Here is a 20,756-nt window from a genome sequence, read left to right as displayed (position 1 = left end):
TATTTGTCAGAGAACTCAGTCATTGATAGGTTTCTTCCCATGCAGCTTCAAAATAAATTCCAACTAAATGAAGTAATCTAATCATATCTCTGAGTATTCAAAATAAAAGAACCCCAAAAAAACTATATTTTAACAAAAATTAAGCTTAAGGCTCAACTAAGTAAAGTACTTTAAGCACTTAAACTGTTGCAGCCTGACTGATTTCCTCATAGTCACCGTACTGAGATTCCATGCTGGAATATTTTTAGTTTATATGATCGTTTTCCTACAAAAATGTTTATTTTTCTTACAAATGTTTATTGTTGTATATTGACTTTCCCTAAATAAGTTAACAATAAAATTGACTAAAATTAAGCAGTTCAGTCACAAGTTCTTGTCTCATAATAAATTTCAGATTCTCAAAAAAACTAAAACTTTTAAAATTAAATGCTTTTTAAACAAATATGGCTAGGATTATGCACATAAAAGACTATCATACTTTGCCTTCTTCACATATAAAAAGTTGTTATCATTTTAGAATCTATGAAGAAATTTCCAACAGTTTTTGGCTTTTTATGAGCACAAAAAATAGAGGGGAGCAAGCATGAAATCAATATCTAACATAACAACTAAACAACAGTGAACGCACACTTAGTAGATGTTTCCTAACAATGATGTAACTTTGCTCAAAAGCCAAGAAAATGTATCTTGTGCAGACTTATCTACAAATATTTATTGGGCAAAGTATGAATTAAAATAGCTTAAAAATATCACTCAGATTTGAATTACGGATCCTGTAAAGCAAAATGTGAATTTAGGTTATGTATTATGCTTACAAGTCTGGAATATTCTTTGTACAGGTTGAAAACCCTTCAAAGCTTTTAATGTATACTTTGTTAGGATATTCTTTCATTCTCTTTAGAAATCTATTGTCATTAGGATTTCAAGCACACTATCTGCTGATGTCTATACAAGATTTAATTGTAGAGACAAGGGATAGAAATATTCAAATCTTTACCAGTATTTCTTTCAGATTAACTTGCAAATATATGCATGAACTTTCAAATATATTGAACTCTAAGCTCACTTAATACTAAACACAAACAAGTTTCTGTACATGGTTGCACTAAAAATATCAACATTTCAGTAGCCAAAAGCAATTAAAACAATTTGAGTATTTATTTTGTGTCCAGTGGTGTGATAGTGTGATAGTCATACACAAAGTAGCATACACAAAGTATGATAGTGTGACCTAAAAATCCTCCTTTCCAATATTTCCACTTCTTAGGATTGCTCCATACTGTAGCTGCTTTTTCTCTTCTCTCATTCTAAGCCTCCAAAACCCTCCCCATAATTCTGCTATCATTTCTTGTCTTATCTCTTTCCCTCTTGTGCTCGCTGAGTTAATCATATATTTATTCTCCTCTCCCTCTTCCCACTCTAGTCTACTTTATCACCTTCTTCTTGTGCCTCTTTCTGTTCCTCATTGATTCTTCATCATCTTTATCTTTGTCTTTTGTTTATTATTTTTTTCGCCTTTACCAGTTACCTAGATTCTATAAACAAGAAAATGGAAGAGCCAGGAAGCAAAACTTGTTCCCCTACAGAAGTGGAAGTCAGTGAGTAGAGATTTAAATATTTCCTGTTTGGCATCCCTTATTTTATTCCAGTCACACACGACCTCAAATGAATTAGAAAGCTGTCTGCACCCAAATTCAGAGATATTTAGGAAAGGGTAGCATCTCAAACTTTCCTCAACTCTGTCCTCATCTGTAGAATGGAAGAAGATTATTTATATTACATAACTCACAAGGGCATGTAAGAAAATGAGATACTATGTATCAATAGGCCATGAAAAGTATAAACGTAAAATATTACTTATCTGATAAACCTTTTATCAAAAATTATACTGGAGGTTATCTACCACTGTGTAGTTTTTTTTTGTTTGTTTGTTTTATTTGTTGTTTTTTTTTTGGTGAAAATACTACTGTGTTGCTACAGTAAATGATCCCCCCTCACCCATTCGTAGTCCAAGAAACTTGAGTAGATTTGAGTCTCTCTAACCCTAAGGGTGGCTACAAGACAAATATATATATATATATATATATATATATATATATATATATATATATATATATAATTTTTTTTTTTTTAATTGAAACTTTTATTTATTTTATAAATCAATCATAGTAACACTTCCACTTAGGCAAATTCCAAGTGTGGGCAAATTAACAAAGTTAGGCCATAAAAGTCAAACCAAGAACTACCTTTCTTTTTTAAATAACATTAAATGTTCTAACAATGATTTTAAAAATATAAGTTATTTCTTATCCAAACAGATAGGTGAGAGATGGGGTGTAGTGTTATATTTCACATATGCATTCAGGAAAATGGGCCAATGAAAGCCAAAGCATCATCAAATGTGTTTTCATTGACTGCCCAAATCCGAATCCTGGCTTTGACATTTACAAGCTCTGGGCAAGTGTTTAGGGTTTTTTGGGTTGTTTGTTTGTTTTTGTTTGTTTGTTTTAATTATTTTGTGCCTTTCTTCCTTATTCTGAGAATACAGATACAAAAGCACTACCTCAGAGTCTATTGTGAGGCTTAAATGAGGTCACATGCATCAAATCTTAGGAGGGTGCATAACATATAGTAGATGAGTAAGTGTGCAATATATGCTAGCTATTATATTATTATTATAATTAGTATTTATAGTCATTCTAAAATACATGGCTCAGCTTTTCCTATTTCTTCTCTAGTGTTTTTAGGGGGTCTATAAAATACACTATGGTGAAGAATTCAGAAGACAAAGGAAACTATTATAGCTAATATTTGAACTGTGCTCTTTTAATCTTCCTAGCATCATGGGTCTCCCAACTACCCTTTATTCCTCCTCTTGCTTCATGTTTGCTATACCTGCCAACTCTGTGCTTATGCTTGAGACATCACCTTCCACTGAGCCATTGTAGGCAAACGACTCAGCCCCGTGTTCCCATACCCCATCTTTCTGTGGATGCTTCACTAAAATGAACTGTTGCCTTTATTGGGTCTCATAATCATTTTTGTCTATAAAATAAATGGTTTTATTGGATGATGGAAAGTGTTTATAGGGCTAGTTTAGTTTATAATTTCATAATGGTTTTAGCAAACATTAATCAATTATTAGAAATCATTCACAGAGCTGAAATCTATGACATAACTAAAGATGACAGAATTTGTTGTCTTGATGAACTCACGTTCAAAGAAAAGAAGCCAAAGAATAAAAATAAAAGCACTATAAATCATTTTAGATATAATCATAGTCTAATGCCTTGTGAGAGAACTAAAGTGGGCATGTCCTTTGTTGAGTAAGTTGAATACAAAGGATCATCAAGAAATTCTTCCTGAGAAGTTAGCTTATCTGATTAATAATTAGAACTAAAAGAAGATAACAAGACAAAGATAGGACAGAGATGGAGGTGTTCCACCACATTGGACAGTATAAGGACCAGTGAGGGGGGACGGGCAGGGGGAAATATATATATATATATATATATATATATATATATATATATATATATATATATTTATGCTAAATATTTTCAAGGAACTCCATGATTCTGGAATATACAAGCAGAGTGAATGTGAAAGAAATGTAAGAGAGCAAAATAAGATACAGTACTGCTGGACAATTTTCAGATTAAACATGGGAGCGATCAATGGCAGAAAAAGAAAGAAAATATGATAAAGAGGAAGGATATGAGGGAGGCTGACCTGAAATAAAGACACCAAAATATGACTTTTCAAATCTAACTTTCCTGGTACTCTACCTAAACATGCAACTTTTTTTTTTTTAATTAAAATGTGTTGGGGGTGACAACAGTAAGTAAAATTCCATAGGTTTTATGTGTACAATTCTGGGTGGCAAACACAAAATGTGATATATAGATGATGTATTAAACATGTAGCTATTTAAATTTATCATTCCTGAGAAAACTTAGCTTCTGGCCAAGATACAATAACAGCAATATGATTTACCCCTCAGCCCCAAATGACTCAATAACAGGCTAAGTATATGAAACAAGGTTTCAAAGCACTAGAAATCTGGCAATAAAAGACAGTGATCATGGAGAGAGAGAAAACAAACAAGAGAAGCCTTAAGATTGCTCAGGCTGACTGCATGGAGAGTGATTATTCCGGGCTTCAGCACAGGGAGGGAAAACCCAGGTATAGCCTGCAGGACTATCTGACTGAAGAGACAAAATGCAGCCCGTGGGGAGAACAGGGAGACCTAAATTCACATAGGCGAGAACTGACAAAGAGCCACAGAGGGAGAATTTAGAAAGCCTCTAGAGGATTTCTTTTGAGTTTTCAGTAGAGTCCTGATCAACACCTATGTGACAGGAAACTACAGAAGGCTGGCAAAGAAACACCCACAAGAATAAGAGGGAAAAGTACCTGAGGCTCACTCAGGTCTTGGAGTAGTGCCTATATCCAGCAGCCTAACTCCAAAATCTGAATCCATGCAGTGTTGGATAAAACACTCAAAGGGTCTTGCTTCTGTAGTGGGAAATAATTAACCACACCATAAACACTACTCCAGCCCCACCTAGCAAAACTAAATCAAGACATGACAGCATCAAACTATTTTCAGATAACTTAATAACATCTGTGTAGATAAAAATTAATGTAGCAGTCCTGACTGCTGTCCTTTGAAAAGCCTGCATACAAGGATGGCATTGGCTGGCATCTGGAAACTTAAGTTTGGGGAAAGTTCTCACCATTAACTGATGAAAGTGACTCACTCTGTCTAAACTGGTTGAACAAACAATATGATTTATGCCAAACTTTTCCTTCCTTCTGGGACTCTAGAGTTTGGGTACTTAACAGATTTGGGGTGCTTCCTTTGTTGGCAACATTTCACACATGTTGCCACATCTGATATTGGGGGCTTTAAGTACATCCTGTGTGATTGTACTCTGGGAGGACCCATTAAAGGTAAGGTCTGGTTTCTGTCACTCTTGGTCCCATGCATCTTTCCCCTTTGCTGATTTTGCTTTTAATCCTTCCTCCATAATAAATTACAGACATGAGTATGACTATATGATGAGCCATGTGTGTTTTCCTAGAGAATCATTGAAACTTGCCATGATCTTAAGTACCCCACCTATGGCAGTCAAGAACAAAACTCAAGAACATTTACAGTCTCCCGTTACAGTCTCCCGTAGTCTCCCGTTATCCTTGAGATCCCTCAGTGGACACCTGAAACCATGGATAGTACTGTGTGTGTGTGTGTGTGTGTGTGTGTGTGTGTGTGTATATATATATATATATATATATATATATATATATAATTTTATATTTTAATTATATATGTATATATAAAATACATATTTATATTTTTTCCTTGTACATACATATGCACATACATACATACATACATACATACATACCCTTTCACTTAAAAAAAGCACCTTATGGCTTCTCTTTGGCATATCTGAATTGCCAGCATCACTACTCTTGTGCTTCGGGACCATTATTAAGTTAAATAAGGGCCATTTGAACACAAGCACTTTGAAACCTCAACAGTTGATTTTATAACTGAGATGGCTACTAAGTGACTAAATGGTCAGGGAATGTATACAGCATAGATAACCTGGATGAAAAAGAAAGAATTTAAAAATTACAAAGCAGAACAAAACAAAAACACATGAACAGTGGGGCAACTTCAAGCAGTCTAACAGAGTTACAACTGGAATGCCTGAATAAAAGAGTGGAAAAAAAAAATACCTACAAGAAATGATGGCTCCAAATTTTTCAAGCCTGATGAAATCATAAACCGATAATCCAAGAATCTCAATAAACCTCAAACATAAAAAATATGAAGAAAACTACACAAAGTATATTATAAGCAAATTGTACAAAACATGTAATAAGGAGAAAATCCTAAAAGTATTCAGAGGAAAAAGACAACTTACAGAGGAATAAAAATAAGAGAGACCACAGATTTCTCATCAGAAGCAATTTAAATAAGAAAATGAAGCAACAAAATTACTTTTAAAAAAATAACTGTCAATCTAGAATTTTATACTAATAAAATTGTCCTTCAAAAATAAAAGCAATGAAAGCTTTTCAGACTTACAAAAGTTGAAAGAATCCCTCACCAGCAGAGTCACACTAAACAAAATGTTAAAGAAAGTCCTTCTGGCACAAGTGAAATGCTACCAAATAAAAAATGGACTTGACAAATGAATGAAGATAACAGCAAATGGTAACTAGATGAGTAAATCTGACATTTTTTCTCATTATTTAAATTACTTTAAAATATAGTTGGCTGTTTTAATAAAAATAACAATGTAGTGTTGTGGTTTATAATATAAGTAGTAATAAAATATACGGCAAGTAGCAAAAACATCAATAAGAAATGAAAGGATACTTTTGTAACATTCTTATATTTTACATAAAATTATATATCACTTTAAATTAGAGTTTCATAAGTTGCAATGTATAGTATAAGCCATAAAATAACCTCTAAAATAATGAAGAGTTATAAAAATATATCAAGAAAATAGATATGTCAAATATAAAATGTCAATACATCCAGAGCATTTAGCAATCCTAAATATTTATGCACAAAATAACAGAGCTTCAAAATATATACAGCAAAAACTAATAATACTAAAAGGAGAAACAGAAAAAAATCCAAAATTATATTAAGATATTTAAGTACCCCTTCTTTAATACTATAGAGAGCAATTAGACCAAATATCAGCAAGAATATAAAATATTTGAATATCATCAATCACCTTGATCTAATTGTCATTTATAGAATACTCCATTAAACAATAGAGCAATACACACATTCTTTTCCATCGCACATGGAAAATTTAAAACATTAACCATAATCTAAGTCATAAGATGTCTCTAAGTCATAAGTCTCATAAATTTAAAAACATTGTCTTATGAAGTATGTTCTCTGGTAACAATAGAAGTACATTGAAAATCATAATAGATCTCAGGAAAACCTTAAACTATTTGGAAATGATGACAAAACTATACATAAGTTTTTCAAGAAGAAATTGAAAGGGAAATTAGAAAGAATTTTAAACTGAATGAATGAAACACAACAGACCACTAAAACAATACCTAGGTAAAACGTATAGTCACAAATCAGTTGGCCTCAGCTTTCACCTTAGGCAACAAGAAAAATCTGAGCAAAATAAAACCCAAAGTAATCAGAAGAAACAAAGCAATAAAGATCAATTACCATCCTCACTGGCTTCACTACAGCATCTTATCCTTTACTGAAGCTTTAAAAAAATCAATTTAAAAATAATACATGTTCAACCTAAAACTGCTTTAAAACAATGTCTTAAAAAAACAACACTATAATATTACGTATACTTGAATCCAATGATTCCATTATTGGTAATGTATCCTATAAAAATAAACTTAGTTGATTAAACTATTGTACAATGTTTATTACTTCGTCATTTACGATAGCAAAACTATAAAAATATACATGTAATGAGAGACTAATTAAGTAATTTTTGTGCATCAACTCAATGGAAGTGATGCAGCCATTACAAATCAGGAATAGGAAGTCTGATTGTATTTGGAATTGTTATTAGTAATCATGATTACAATTAGCTCAACATAGCACTATGCAAAAAAAAGAATGATTACAAAGTTTTCAAATAACACATCCTTTCCATCTACCCTCCACAACTTTGTCCATGCTCATCCTTAGCTTGGAATAAACAAAACAGTGTAGAAATACAACTATATTTAAATATACAGATGCATATGGGCACTGCATTGAAATTAAAAAGCCATGTAGTGGGATTTAGGATTTTCTTTGCAATTCTTAAGTTTCTGCCATTGTTTATATAGTAATTAAGTTACCTTTACATGATGAGCCGTACTATACTTGTCCTGATTCATCAGGGATTTGAAAGACTTGATGGTCACCCTTGAGCAGTCATCATGGCAGCACCTACACTTGCAGAAAAATCTAAATTAAAGTATTTATCCATATAATTCAACATCCTAACTATCCCTTCCTCAACCTCCCAAATAATCACTTCATAAAAACCATATAGATAACTGAAATATTTTTTCCTCTGTGATAATTGTCTCAAAACTCAACTCACTTTGCCGTTTAAAGTTAGTTTCAGTAATACTTCTTAAAGTTTAATTGCATATGAAGTCACCTGGGGAGCTGGTTAAAAGGCAGACTTTGATTTGGGAGGTTTAAGGGGGGGCCTGAGAGTCTTCACTTCTACCAAGCTCCCTGTTGGTTCCAATGCTGCTGGTCCAAAGACCATACTTGAGTAACAAATCATGTAGCACTTGCGTAATGTACTTTCAGAGAAAATCTAGGTAACGCATGTATTTATATATGTGCGTATACATATGTACACAGATTTTAATTGCTATGTCAGTTTTGGCCATCCACACCAAGAAAATTTTGGAAATTGCCCAATTTACACTGAAGTTTATGTTATATAGACAGCCTAGTTTCCTTAGTTTTCTCAGTTTTGAAACAAAGAAACAAACAGTAGGTAAGTTACCATCTGTTTATGAATTCTGTAGGAGGGAGAGAGAAGAAGAAGAAAAGAAAGCAGGAGAGAACGAGGAAGGGAGAGAAAAAGGGAGGGAGGGAGGAAAGAAGGAAAGGATATGGAAATAGGAAGGGAGGGAGAAATAAATAAAATACTGAGTTAGATCATGCTTGGCAGAAGCTTGACTTAATGATAAAACAAAATCTGGTTGTAAATGCTCAAAAAGCATCAATAAACTCTAGTTACTCTTGAGGAAGAGGGATAAAAAGTAATATATATTCATTTTTAATATTGAGAAATCCTGAAAAGTCATAAAAGAGAAAGTAAATCCTTGAATACCATCAATAGACATAGCATCTGGATATCTATTTTTCTTAAGAGTTTATGTATGTATATATTATATCAAATGTTTTTAATATAAAAATACATATAAAAACGATATCATTCATTATCTTTGTAAAATTTCAATCAACATATAATATTTGTATCTTGACATTTTTCTTTTATTAAAGCATATATGTTTCCTGAGGTCCAAAATTGTGTCTTTGATCTTTTGTTATTATTCTAAAATAATAATTAATATTCTTTAGCATTTATTGTATTTTAGAAATTACACTAAGCACTTTACACATATATGATTAATTCCTTATAGCAAGAACAAAATAGGTGATTGTTTAATGGCCGTTGATTTATTCATGTTTATAATTATAAATTGTATTTCAGGAACTTGAAAATTAAATTTTAATTAGTGGACATTCATTTCTGGTAATATCGGTCCAATGGACTGAAACCTCCCTGTTACAAAAACAAAACCAAAAAATGCTGGATAAAATATCTAAAAACATGGAGGTGTCATTCTGAGGCCAGAATAAAAGAGGAAAGACCTCCAGGAATGTAGACAAAGCAAAAGCCCTTGTTTATCTTTGAGCCATCTATAAATCCATGGTGACACAGCTTCAGTTTCAATGGTCATGATTATGCAGAACAGGAAATAAAGTTAGACTGAAAAAATTCACATGAAGGTAGGACTAAAAAGTGTTAACTCTCAGTTAAAAAGTTGAAGTAGAAAAAATATCAACCTCACAAATGCAGATGGTAGAAAAAAAAATGTTATCAGCTATGGCTTTGGGTGGAGAAGAAAGGTTTCATTTGAGACTGAGGAGAATAGGCTCACTTTACTGGATTTGGTAATGTTTTGGAAATGATTCCTCAAATTTACTGTCTTTGTGAACTAAGAGACTACAAACTACAAATTTAAAGTTAATTTTAAATTTAAGTTACAGAAATAGCATATATGAGTACAGGCTAAGAAATCTAGAAGTTAAAGTAGGAAAGTCTACCTAAGAAGTCAATTAGGATTCCAGAAAGTTGTAAAATATAGACAGAGGCATTATTAGAGGAGCTACAGCTTAGAATTTTCTAAAGAAAAATAACTCATTGACTATTTGAGAAGCCCATTAGCACCCCGATATGATAAATACAAATAAGCTCATACTTACACACATATACAAGCTACAAAGCACCAAGATAAATAAAAGTTATTAAAAACATCCAGAGAAAAGACAAATTCCCTACAAAGAATAACATCTAAACTATCTTTCCATAACAACAATTGATGCCAGAAGCCAGTTTAACATGCAAATTGCATCAAATTGCTAAGCAAAAAATTAATGGAAACCTAGAATTATACACAAAGCAAAATTTACAACCCTTTTTTTCTTCTTTCTTTCTTCCAAGAAGAGGGTAAAATAAAGATATTTTAAGAGTACCAAAAAAGTAAATATTGGTTTCCAACCTCAGGAGTTCCCCGGGTGAAATCTGATACTGGCTCCTGTATATGGAGGACAAAGCAAGACCTGAGACAGGACAGACCACTCCTGATTGGTACGTGGTAGCTTCTTAACGTTTATATAGAGGCTGGAACTGGGTTGAGTCCTGTATTCTGTCCTGATGGTCTCAACACCTTACCCTCTCAAGGCTTCCTCCTTGAAACGGTGGGCAGAATGCACATTCCAAGGACAGAGGAGGGTGTGAGGAGCCTCTGATTTCCTGGGTCCAGCTGGAGAGTGCACTGGAGGCTACACCCTCCCAATGACCTCCTCCACCACTCCTGCCTCTTTCAATCTTTCACACCCTCTCTTTTGCCGTGTGTGCTGAGTGCTCATCAAGAGGTTTTATTAGCACGGAGGCAGCTTGTTTGGCAGCTATCAGGCTCCATTGGAGGCAGGTGTCACAATAACACGCAGCAGAAAACACAGATTAAGATAATGATTCCCCCAACAAGAAACACTTTTTTCCCCCCCATCTAAAGCTGCATGATCTGAAACCAATGATTTACTAATAAGCTCCTTAAGCTGAGGGTTGGATCACTCAGGACTTTTCCTTGTGTCTCCTTCAGTCAGGGCTTTTACTTGTGTCTCATGTGATTTAATAAAGATGATGTATTAACAGACTCATCAGGCACAAACACACAACATTCTGTTTGGATATCAGACCGGTGCCTCCCTGTGAGGCAGTCATGATGTCCAAGGCCATTCCTTGTTGGAAGACAGCTTTCCTCATTAGAGACATGTCAGTGTTTGGTAAGGATGGGCTTTGCTGGCTATCACTCAAGTCCTGCTGGGTGAATTTTAGCACGGGACTCTCTGTGTGCTTCAGCACTCTCCAGGGTTATTTCCTGGGGCTCATACTGGCGCTAGGACATCCGCTTCCTGATTGCCAGGAGGTGTCAGCACCTTATGAGCCAGGGTGTGAAAAACAGTGAGAACTGCTCAGGCTCTTGCAGAAAAACCTAAATGTCTTATGTCTGTCTACATTTCCTGACCCCACAAGGCCTTATTCACGATCATCCATCTCTTGGCTTCCCATGTCCCAGCACCAATGTTAATCCTTTCAGAACAGCCCACTGGCTCATGACTGACCACCAGCCAGACCACTCTGAGTTCAGCCCGCTAACTGCTGCGGTTCATTCCCGTTCCCATCTAGATGGAGTCAGTGGGCTGAAAAGTGACTGCAATCCATGTGGGGGGCTCATCCCAACTAACCCAGGTATCAGTGGGAATATCCCCCACTCTCTTTCCACAGCTCTCAGGGGTCACCCTAGGAATAGGGGTAGGGCCATTTGGAGGATGTACATATTCTGTAAGAACTAGTAACTCCTGTCTCTCTCTCTCTCTCTCTCTCTCTTTCTCTCACTCTCCATATATATATATATATATATATATATATATATATATATATATATATATATATATTTACCCTATTGGTTATATTTCTCTGGAAAACCTTGACTTATACAGAGAGGTGGGAAGAGAGGTTAATGGTTGTAGCTGTAAAAAGAACATGAGGTATCCTTGTGATGGAACTATTCTGTATCTCGACTGTGGTGGTGCTCATATGAAGCTACACTTTTGATAAAATTGTATAAAACTAAACTCATACACACACACACACACAAAATGAGTGCATATAAATCTAGTGAAATTTGAACAAAATCGGTAGATGATATCAATGTCTACTTCCTGGTTTTGACACTGTGCTATATTTATGCAGAATGTTATCTTTGGGAAAAACAGGTGAAGGGTAAACAGGATGTTTCTTTGTTATGTGTTATAACTGCATTTACTCTATAATTATCTCAATTTTTAAAATTTTAATTTAGTAATTTTCATTATTTAAAAAAATAATAAATGAATGAATAAAATGGATACCGCCTTCCAAGGTAAGATGCAAAGTCATCATGCAGAACTTGCCAATAGCTATCTGAAAACTAATTTTGTGACCTCAGCTGTCTATCCACCTCCAGACCTTAAAAGGTATTTAAGATATGGGGTAAAGGATTGAGGTAAAAAGATAGTTGTTGGTGAGGGATGTGGGTTGTTTTAGGTCCCAGCACCTACAATAATCCATAGATGGTGACAGATGTCTGTCTGTCATCTAGAGTCTAGGGAAGAGACCTGAACAGGGCCACTCAGAGGACCTGATATTTGTCTGCTGGAGGCTAAAGGACACATAGGACCTGTGTCTATCTCAGGCTTGAATTTCACATGGTAAGACTGTGTGTCTGACTTATTGCTCTGGTACAGAAAGGGTTTGCTGCATTTGGGAAAATGTTCCAACATTCCTGATGTTTGTTGGGATAAAGAATACTAGATGTTTAATATGGATCATGCGGTACAGATGAAGAATGAGCGTAAGATGCCTGGGCCTAACACTGGGGACTCAGCAGATGAAAGAAGACTCCAAGGTGACCTGCCAAAATAGACGTGCATTTAGCTACATCAAGGCAACTGCTGGTAAAAGATACCCCAGAGGTGAGTCAGTGTCCCCAAAACCCAAAGGTAGCCAGCTTTGAATATTTCAAACTAGATGCTAAATCATCATTTATGCTTGTTAATTAAGAATTTCCTACTACTCCCCCAACCTTCCTCCCCTAAAAATACATTGCACTATTAGATCATTTGCCTCTTGGCTCTTTGATCAGATTCTTATTTTGTGCCAACTTCTGTTCTATATTGCAAGAAAGTTCATTTCCCAAGAATTTGCCTATTTTAATTTTGGCCCTGATGTGTACCTGTTGTTGTCTCCCAATAGCTATCTGTGGGAAGAGAAAAATCACATGTAAAGCACATACCAAAAAGTGTCAAAATCTATTACTGGAAGGAGCCCCAAACCATTCAACATCAATGAACTCAGGAACATGATAACCAGATGGATTTAAATAAAAAATCCAACTTGCTGGTAGACCTTTTTTCTTTGTAAATTTAGCAAGATGAGTTAGTACTGAAAGGCCTGACTGGTCTCATCTCCTCCCAATTCCCACACTTGATGTATGATTTAAAAAAAAAAAAAATTTTAATAGCTTAATATCAGTTTTAAATGTATTATTAGGCATGAGTACACACAATAAATAGAAAATGGAAATGCATATTGCTGAAGATTTATCAACCGGCTTATCTTTATCTGTTGCCTAAGATAACATACAAAGTTTGACACACAATGAACATTGTTCAAAGAGCAGCCAAAGTACTTGAGAGAGGGCTGGAAACTACTAGCAAAGTAGCTTAAAGTTCTGGATGAATTACCAAAAAAATATTTGCTATTTATGTGGGAGCTAACCTTACTATAGCACTGAATTACACTTTGATTTATCTATAGTATTTCGAGTATAATACTGATATAGTATTTTGAGTCATTGTTCCAGGTATCACATTATATATACAAAACTTATCACAATATACTTTTATTGATTGACATTTTATCAGTTCAAGTAAAATGTAGAAATATTATCTCCTATCACACTTCACACTTCCCCACTCATAACATATTGTTCTTAAAGATTTCCTCTTCCTACATTGAGCATTATACATACTGTTATAATATTTTGTTTCACAAAACTGGAAACTCTCCAAAGAGAAGTGTTTAGGCTGCCTCTTGAAGGCTGGATCCTAGGCATGAAAACCCGAGGATTTGGACTGAGGACGTTCAGAGGGAGTAGGCCTCATAATAATTGAAACAGAATTTCCACTTCCCCTTGCAGTTGGTTCTAGGGTCAGATTAATCAATAATTCAATTTGGAAAAAAATAATATGACTTCTATTGCACCTATTTGGGAGGATTACAAATTCATATTCAATTCAGAATTATGTTTACAATGCTAAAATCACCTTTAAATGTATGTTAAATATTTTACAGATTGTATGTAATTGTAATGATTTTACAGAAATATTTGTTGGCTTTTGTAGTGCCTGAACATCTCACAATGCCCCAAACTCTAGCCCTGCCTGACAACAGAAGGCCCACCAAAAGTTTTCTATCATGTGATACTTTCCACCCACCCAGACAGTGATTCTCAACCTTAGCTGCTCATTAGAATTACTCAAGAAACTTAAAAATAATGATGACCTAGTCCCAAACCCAAGAGATGCAAATTTAATTGGGCATGGCAGTGTCTAACATTGCCCCAGATACATCCAATGTACTGCCAAGCTAATTTATTGGCATGTGCTCTGACATGAGGCAATCAAAACCTCAGGGAATCTGACTTGGGATAAGAAAGAAAATGACTGGGTCACTTCTGTGGGCTGGGCCTTATGCTTCTGAATAATAGAGGGGGTGAAGAGATGAAGAAGAAAAGCAAATATGTCTGCAGTGTGGCAAGAAAGAAGCATAGTCCCTGAGAGAAGCAGAAAGGTGAAGGTAAAAGAGGGTCCTGGTTCCTGGGGGCTAACTGCATCCCTGGCTTGAGGATCCACCTGTACCTTTTTGTCTTTATAATCAATTTCTTTTGGTGTTTAACCTTGCAGGAATTTGTCTTTGTTACATCCAACCAAAGGAATTCTAAGTGATCAAATAGTTCAACTCAAAATCTCCAGCTTATTAACTATGAATGTAAACGATGCTGGCACTATAAATGGCTCTCATTATCTAACACACATTTTTGGCATTTAAGAATTTATGCTCTGGATTGAATCACCTTAGGCCTTTACTTACCCTGGTTATATAAATGCTGGGTGATACAATCATATATTGTACATCTATAGTCAATAGTAAGACTGTATTAGGAATTTATTGTTTGCTAATGATAAAATTTTATGATTAAACAAGCTACTTACCTTACAACAAAGTTTGGGAGCATTGGCAAGAAGAATGCTGTGATTGAAATACATGAAAAATAACAGGGGGAAAAAAATACTGTAGTGTTGTGTTTTAGGAAATGTATCCTTGCTTCCCTCAATCGCTACACAATAGTCTGCCTCCCAAAGCATCGAGTACTATTCGCTAGAAGGTGGATGTATATTGTGGGTGACTAGATTGTTACCACTTAGTAGGCAGGTGTACGAGTCTTACGCTCTTTGTACCAGCTCCATGGCCACTATGGGGTAGATGATGCTCGATGAATCTTTTCTTGCTGAAATTAAGATCTGATTCCAACAAAATTAAAAGCTCCTCCGGGACAACAGCTATGTTTTAATTTCAGTCATTACAACATCTAGCACAGTGCTTTGTGCAGAATAGAGGCTTTATTAATGAATCTGTTTAAATGAATAAATGAGGATCAATTCAGCTTTTATATACCAGTTGTACATATTAAAGATAAATGTTAGCACCAAGCCTACACATGAGGAAAAGTGATATTTTTACAATGCCATTTACAATAATGTTTAATTCTATTAACATCTCTACTTCCCATATTTTAAAAATGCAATCCATATGACTTTTATTTATAATTTACTCTTCTCTAGTAATAAATAGCTTTTGTGCAGATTGCAAATTTGCTAGTCTGAATGAAAACACATTGGGAAAACCTTAAATTAACACCAAATTTCACTAACATCCAGAGACTGTATGCTGTTCTAGTACAAGTCTTACTGACATAAACATATGATGACAGAAGACAAAAATGTGTTTGTAATGGTCACATAAACATTTTGGGTGTTTACTAGGGAAATATCATAATTTGTTAATTCATTGAATAATTTCTTTAGACAGAAAAATCCATTTTCCATTCTCTTGGGAATGTTTAGAATATTCACAACGATAACAACCCAATATTTCTTCAAACACTGCATTTTGGATTGACTAAAATGTTTATATATTATTAAAGGATATTGAAATTTCAAAGTTTCTAAAAGCAGTTTTCCAGTGATAGAGATCAAAAGCAAAACACTGAGTTAGAGATACAAATATACACTCATAGATATGGGAATAATATATTTTGTTCCATCAACATGTCTACTTTACATTATTCAGCACAAAGCTTTGTGAAATAAGAATCATGGGAATATAAGAATATAAAGGAAAAAGGTACAAATAACAGCTTCATAAACTGAGAAATGTACATAAATAAATCATGTATATGTGGGCAGTTTGCTTAGCTGGCAAGAAACAAAATATGGAAAATCTGCTTGTTAAACAATAACTACAGAGTGTGCTTTTATGATGTTTTTCACCACAGTAATTCATATTAGAGATAGAAGCAGTTGCATGTTAAATAAAATCATTGAGCATTGTTCCCTCACGTTGCAAAGAGCTGACTTATGTTGTTTTTAGATGCCTCCCATTAGAAAGTAAATATTCCTTCAATGCTATGCATTTCATAAAATTTAATAAAGACGAACTGTAAATAAAGTCACAGGGAGATTTCAGACAGTTTTATTAGGAGATTGTTGAAAAGAAAAAGAAAATTAAATACAATAACAGTAAACGTGGTTCTCACATTAAAACCAGGCTCAAAGAACTAGGCTAGCATAGAAAAATTTCCAATTCTTGCATTATGATGTAAAAACAGATTTTTGTACAGATTTTGTACAACAAAATTCGTAATAACCTTTTATCATTTTTAGAAAACTTTAAATATATAGATAAAAATAGACAATTTTCATAGGTCCTACATGAAGATGAGTACGTTCTGTTCCAAGGGCTTGCATAGAGCGCAAATGTGGTTATAATATAGAACAACTAGACATTAATAGTTTCAGGATTACAAAAGCATGGAAAACATAAAATGGGCACAATTTTACTTGTTTATACCAAGAAACAAATTTCAAACCAACCTGTATAACTAAAAAAAGGGGAAGGAAAAACTTAAGTTACACACTTAAAATAACACTCCTGAATTGTAATATTTACAACAATGTTAGTAAGATTCTCTCTAAACATATAGCCGATAGCTTTTTTTCTTTAATCCTTGCTAAATTTCCTTTTATATCGAACCAAACACTAAAGCATTCTCAAAGGTCTTGAAAGAATGTATTTTAAAACTAGTTAGCCTACTTAATAGGTGACTCTATGCAAGGAGCAGAGCAATGGCTGATTCTACTACATATGTAAGTTGTAGGTTTTTAAAAAAATCTTTCAAAACATGTATGAGTCAAAAGCTTGCCACAAGTCCCTCCAATTTTAAGTGTTGTAATCCTTTAAAGACTGTATATTGGGAAAAACAAGAAATAGATACAACTAGGAATACCATCTCTGGTGCTCAGACACCAAGAGGTGGTTATGGAAGAACTATGCTTAGAAAACCAAGTTTCTACAAAGCATTTACGAACAGCATTTAAATAAAAGTATTGCTCCCTTTTAAGCAAGCTAAACTAGGAACTGTATATATATAACCTTTTTATCATATTAAACAATGGACTTAGCTGGTTAATAGCGAGCTACACAAAAGAAATATGTGCCAGTATTGCAAGGAAGCCCTAAAAATCTATAGAAGCTTACTGCCAGAATATCTATCTTTTTTTTTTTCTCCTAACCAAATAATGAATACCCAATCAGAACTACCTTTAAACATTTTAAGCTAGTTTTCTTGGACATTTAATTGAGATTGTGCTGTTTATGATAATAAATAATGTCATGATCATAAAATTTTAAAATGATAGCAAAATCATAAAATGTATAGTGACTGCACTGATTTCATAATATCAGTCTTTAAAGGTGTAACTCCAGATATGTAAAAACAAAGGGAAGGTAACTTCAGCATGTACTAAGCACTGTTTGCAGCTTTACTTCCAGTTATCTGCACAAAGTGAAAACACATACTGTAACTTTCAAAAAGACAGTGAAAATAACACGTAGGCACCCTTCCCTCTGACCAGGGTGGGAAGAACAACACATTTTAACTTTATCACTCATCGCTACATGGTATTGGACTGATACATCAAGGGTTTGTTAAGTTTTGTTTTTCAGCAACATTAACATAATATGACATTAACATATAAAAATATTTCTGGTGTTTTGATTTACTGTTCAGCCACAATCCATTCTCAATAGTGCAGTGTGGGGCACTAACTAGGGTTCAATATACAAATAAAAATGGCTGATACAGAGTTCTGATGTCACCAGATGCTTAAGATCTCATTCATTAATACTGTGACTCCAGACAAATATTTACATGCCTGCATGCGTTAAAACCAGAAAGGTGTCTTTCTGACCAACAGGGTGACAAAACATATTTTCTAAAATTTTCATTTTCCTAAACTCTAGTTTACTACTGCATACATAATACCTTCCTTGTATGTTTTATGTTTATATACTGTACATGTGACCAACAGTTTGAATAAGAAGCATCATTATTATTTTTAATTCTATATACCGCTACCAGTTTGGAATGAAAACATGTTACATTTATTTATTTATTTATTTATTTTTAAGAAGAAAGACCTTCAGTGAAACCTTTTGGCTTATATTCAATGCTTCTTTTCAGATATGCAAAATGTTATTTCACTAGGTTGTTGTCAACATCCATTGGTTGGTCTTTTGGAAAGCATGTGAAAAAACATCTTCAGGAGAAAACCCACAATTAGAGAGTTTAAAATTGAATGTAACAGAATATTACTCTTTATTGTATTGATTTTTTAAGGAATCCTCTATGCCTCCTACAAGTTCCTTTCCAAGTGTTCTTGCTGGTTTCTGGAGGACATAATTCTGTAAGTCTGGGTGACCACTGCCACAAGAGTCTCTTGATGTGCTCAGATACAGAATTTTCAGAAGAGGAAAATGGTTCATTCCATTAAAAAAACAAAGTGAGGTCTTATTCAGACCTGCCTTTAACTCTGTATACAAGTGTCCAGCAGCAAAGTTGCAGTTATTAATTGTAAGAAGTTTGATACTTGTACATTTACAAACATTCTCAGGTCTCTGGTATGACCCACAGGTGAAAAATCAATGGAGGAAACTTTTTTTTTTTTTTTTTTTTTGTAGAATACTTAAACTTTTAAAGAACATTAATACACAAAATTGAGGAAGTTCCCTTCAAATCACTTTATCTTTTCCGACCTTTCCAATGATGAATGTCTGGCTGCAAAGTTCTTTACGATAACACGCATTTCTTCAACAGGAAATATTCAGTACATGACAGTAGTTTTCAAATACAGTCTTCCATCTAAAAATAAACAATAAAAATAATTAATGACATGATGTTTGGGAAACAAATGTGAATATAAAAACTATTTTGCCTGATATAAAATGTATGCATTTTATTCTTTCTATATTTGTTTAGGAAGTAACATTTTCCACATATTCTCAAAGTTAATATCATAATTACATTGAGTTTATGTGATAGAAAATAACACAGTATTTCTAGTTCTCATAAATATATATTTGCTATTTTGATATCAGTTCCAGAGCACTCAGAAAATAGATAAAAATATGTGCGTGTGTTTTACTGATATGCAAAGCTAGTTGATTTCTGTTGAATGACAATTACTTCCTTCAAGCTTGCAGAACTAAATTTTCTCTGGATGCACTCAGGTGTATCTTCATCACGAAAGACTGAGTTCCCATCTCACTCCTTAGCAGTGTTGTTAAATATACCATGTAATGTAACTATTGTGCATGTTTGTTGCTATTTATATGAAAGCCACCTAGGTTATTTCATCACTGTCAATGGACTATAACCTTTCCCCCTTGAAGTGAGATTAACCAAACATTAAATGTTAAGACGGAAAAATATTACTCAACTTTTACCAATTAGGAAACACACAGTTCTATGAAAAAGAAAAGTAAATCAAATCTTGAACACATTTAATAAATGCATTTGAATGAAGCAGAATTAAGAAATAGGAAATTAAAAATCCATAGGGAAAATAAAATGAAGCATAAGCCTATTTCTCAAATGTAGCACCCTCCAAACTGTCCACTTTGTGGTGTCATCTAAACTTTAAATATGTTTGTGTAAAATATGTCTAAATTTCAAGTTTTAATACCTACAGTAGAGGGTAATCAGAAAAGAAACTTTTCAAAACATTTAAAAAATACCTATTGCTAGGTAAATGTTTGCAAAATGTCTGGCAATTTCAAGAATTAAAATATAAGATAACAGAAATAAACTAAAGTAAATCCAGAAAATAGAAAACAAAAGTCTAAATATTGCAGATCTCACCTTCACATTATGCTAATTGAGTGTTTCCACATATTCTGTTCTAGATATAGTAATAGGGAACTTAATATCAATGTAAACTATTTTTTTTATTTCATAGAAACATTGGTGTGCCCAAGTTTTATATTCCTATCATGTTTTATCTTAGCCTAAAGTGTATGGTTAGAATATTACCTCCAGGATGTCACAGAACTGTTTTTCCCATTGACATATCACAAGCACCTAGTATATGTTCAACAAACAGTTTCATATGATTCATACAATGAAGATATGTGCAAGGCGTGATCAAGAAATACAGTGAGTTTAAATAAAAAAAATAGTACAGTAAAAGACACATTGTCATTAAACCCCCTCAA

The 20,756-nt window shown here is 33.8% G+C and overlaps 1 protein-coding gene across 1 annotated transcript in view; it reads right to left on the bottom strand.

Moving 5' to 3' along the window:
* Positions 1-19,198: 19,198 nt before the first annotated feature.
* Positions 19,199-20,756, bottom strand: part of DACH1 (dachshund family transcription factor 1) — a 397,854-nt gene continuing 396,296 nt past the window's right edge. The window contains exon 11 of the mRNA XM_019738175.3: positions 19,199-19,404. Within this exon, the coding sequence (XP_019593734.2) occupies positions 19,367-19,404 (38 nt within the window). The 3' untranslated portion in view covers positions 19,199-19,366. The remainder of the gene's footprint in view (positions 19,405-20,756) is intronic.

The sequence above is a fragment of the Rhinolophus sinicus genome, chromosome 16, assembly GCF_057876585.1.
Source record: "Rhinolophus sinicus isolate RSI-liver-muscle chromosome 16, RSI-T2T, whole genome shotgun sequence".
NCBI classification, from domain to species: Eukaryota; Metazoa; Chordata; class Mammalia; order Chiroptera; family Rhinolophidae; genus Rhinolophus; species Rhinolophus sinicus.
The sequence above is the reverse complement of the archived record's forward strand: the minus strand, read 5'-3'. Positions and strand labels throughout refer to the sequence as shown.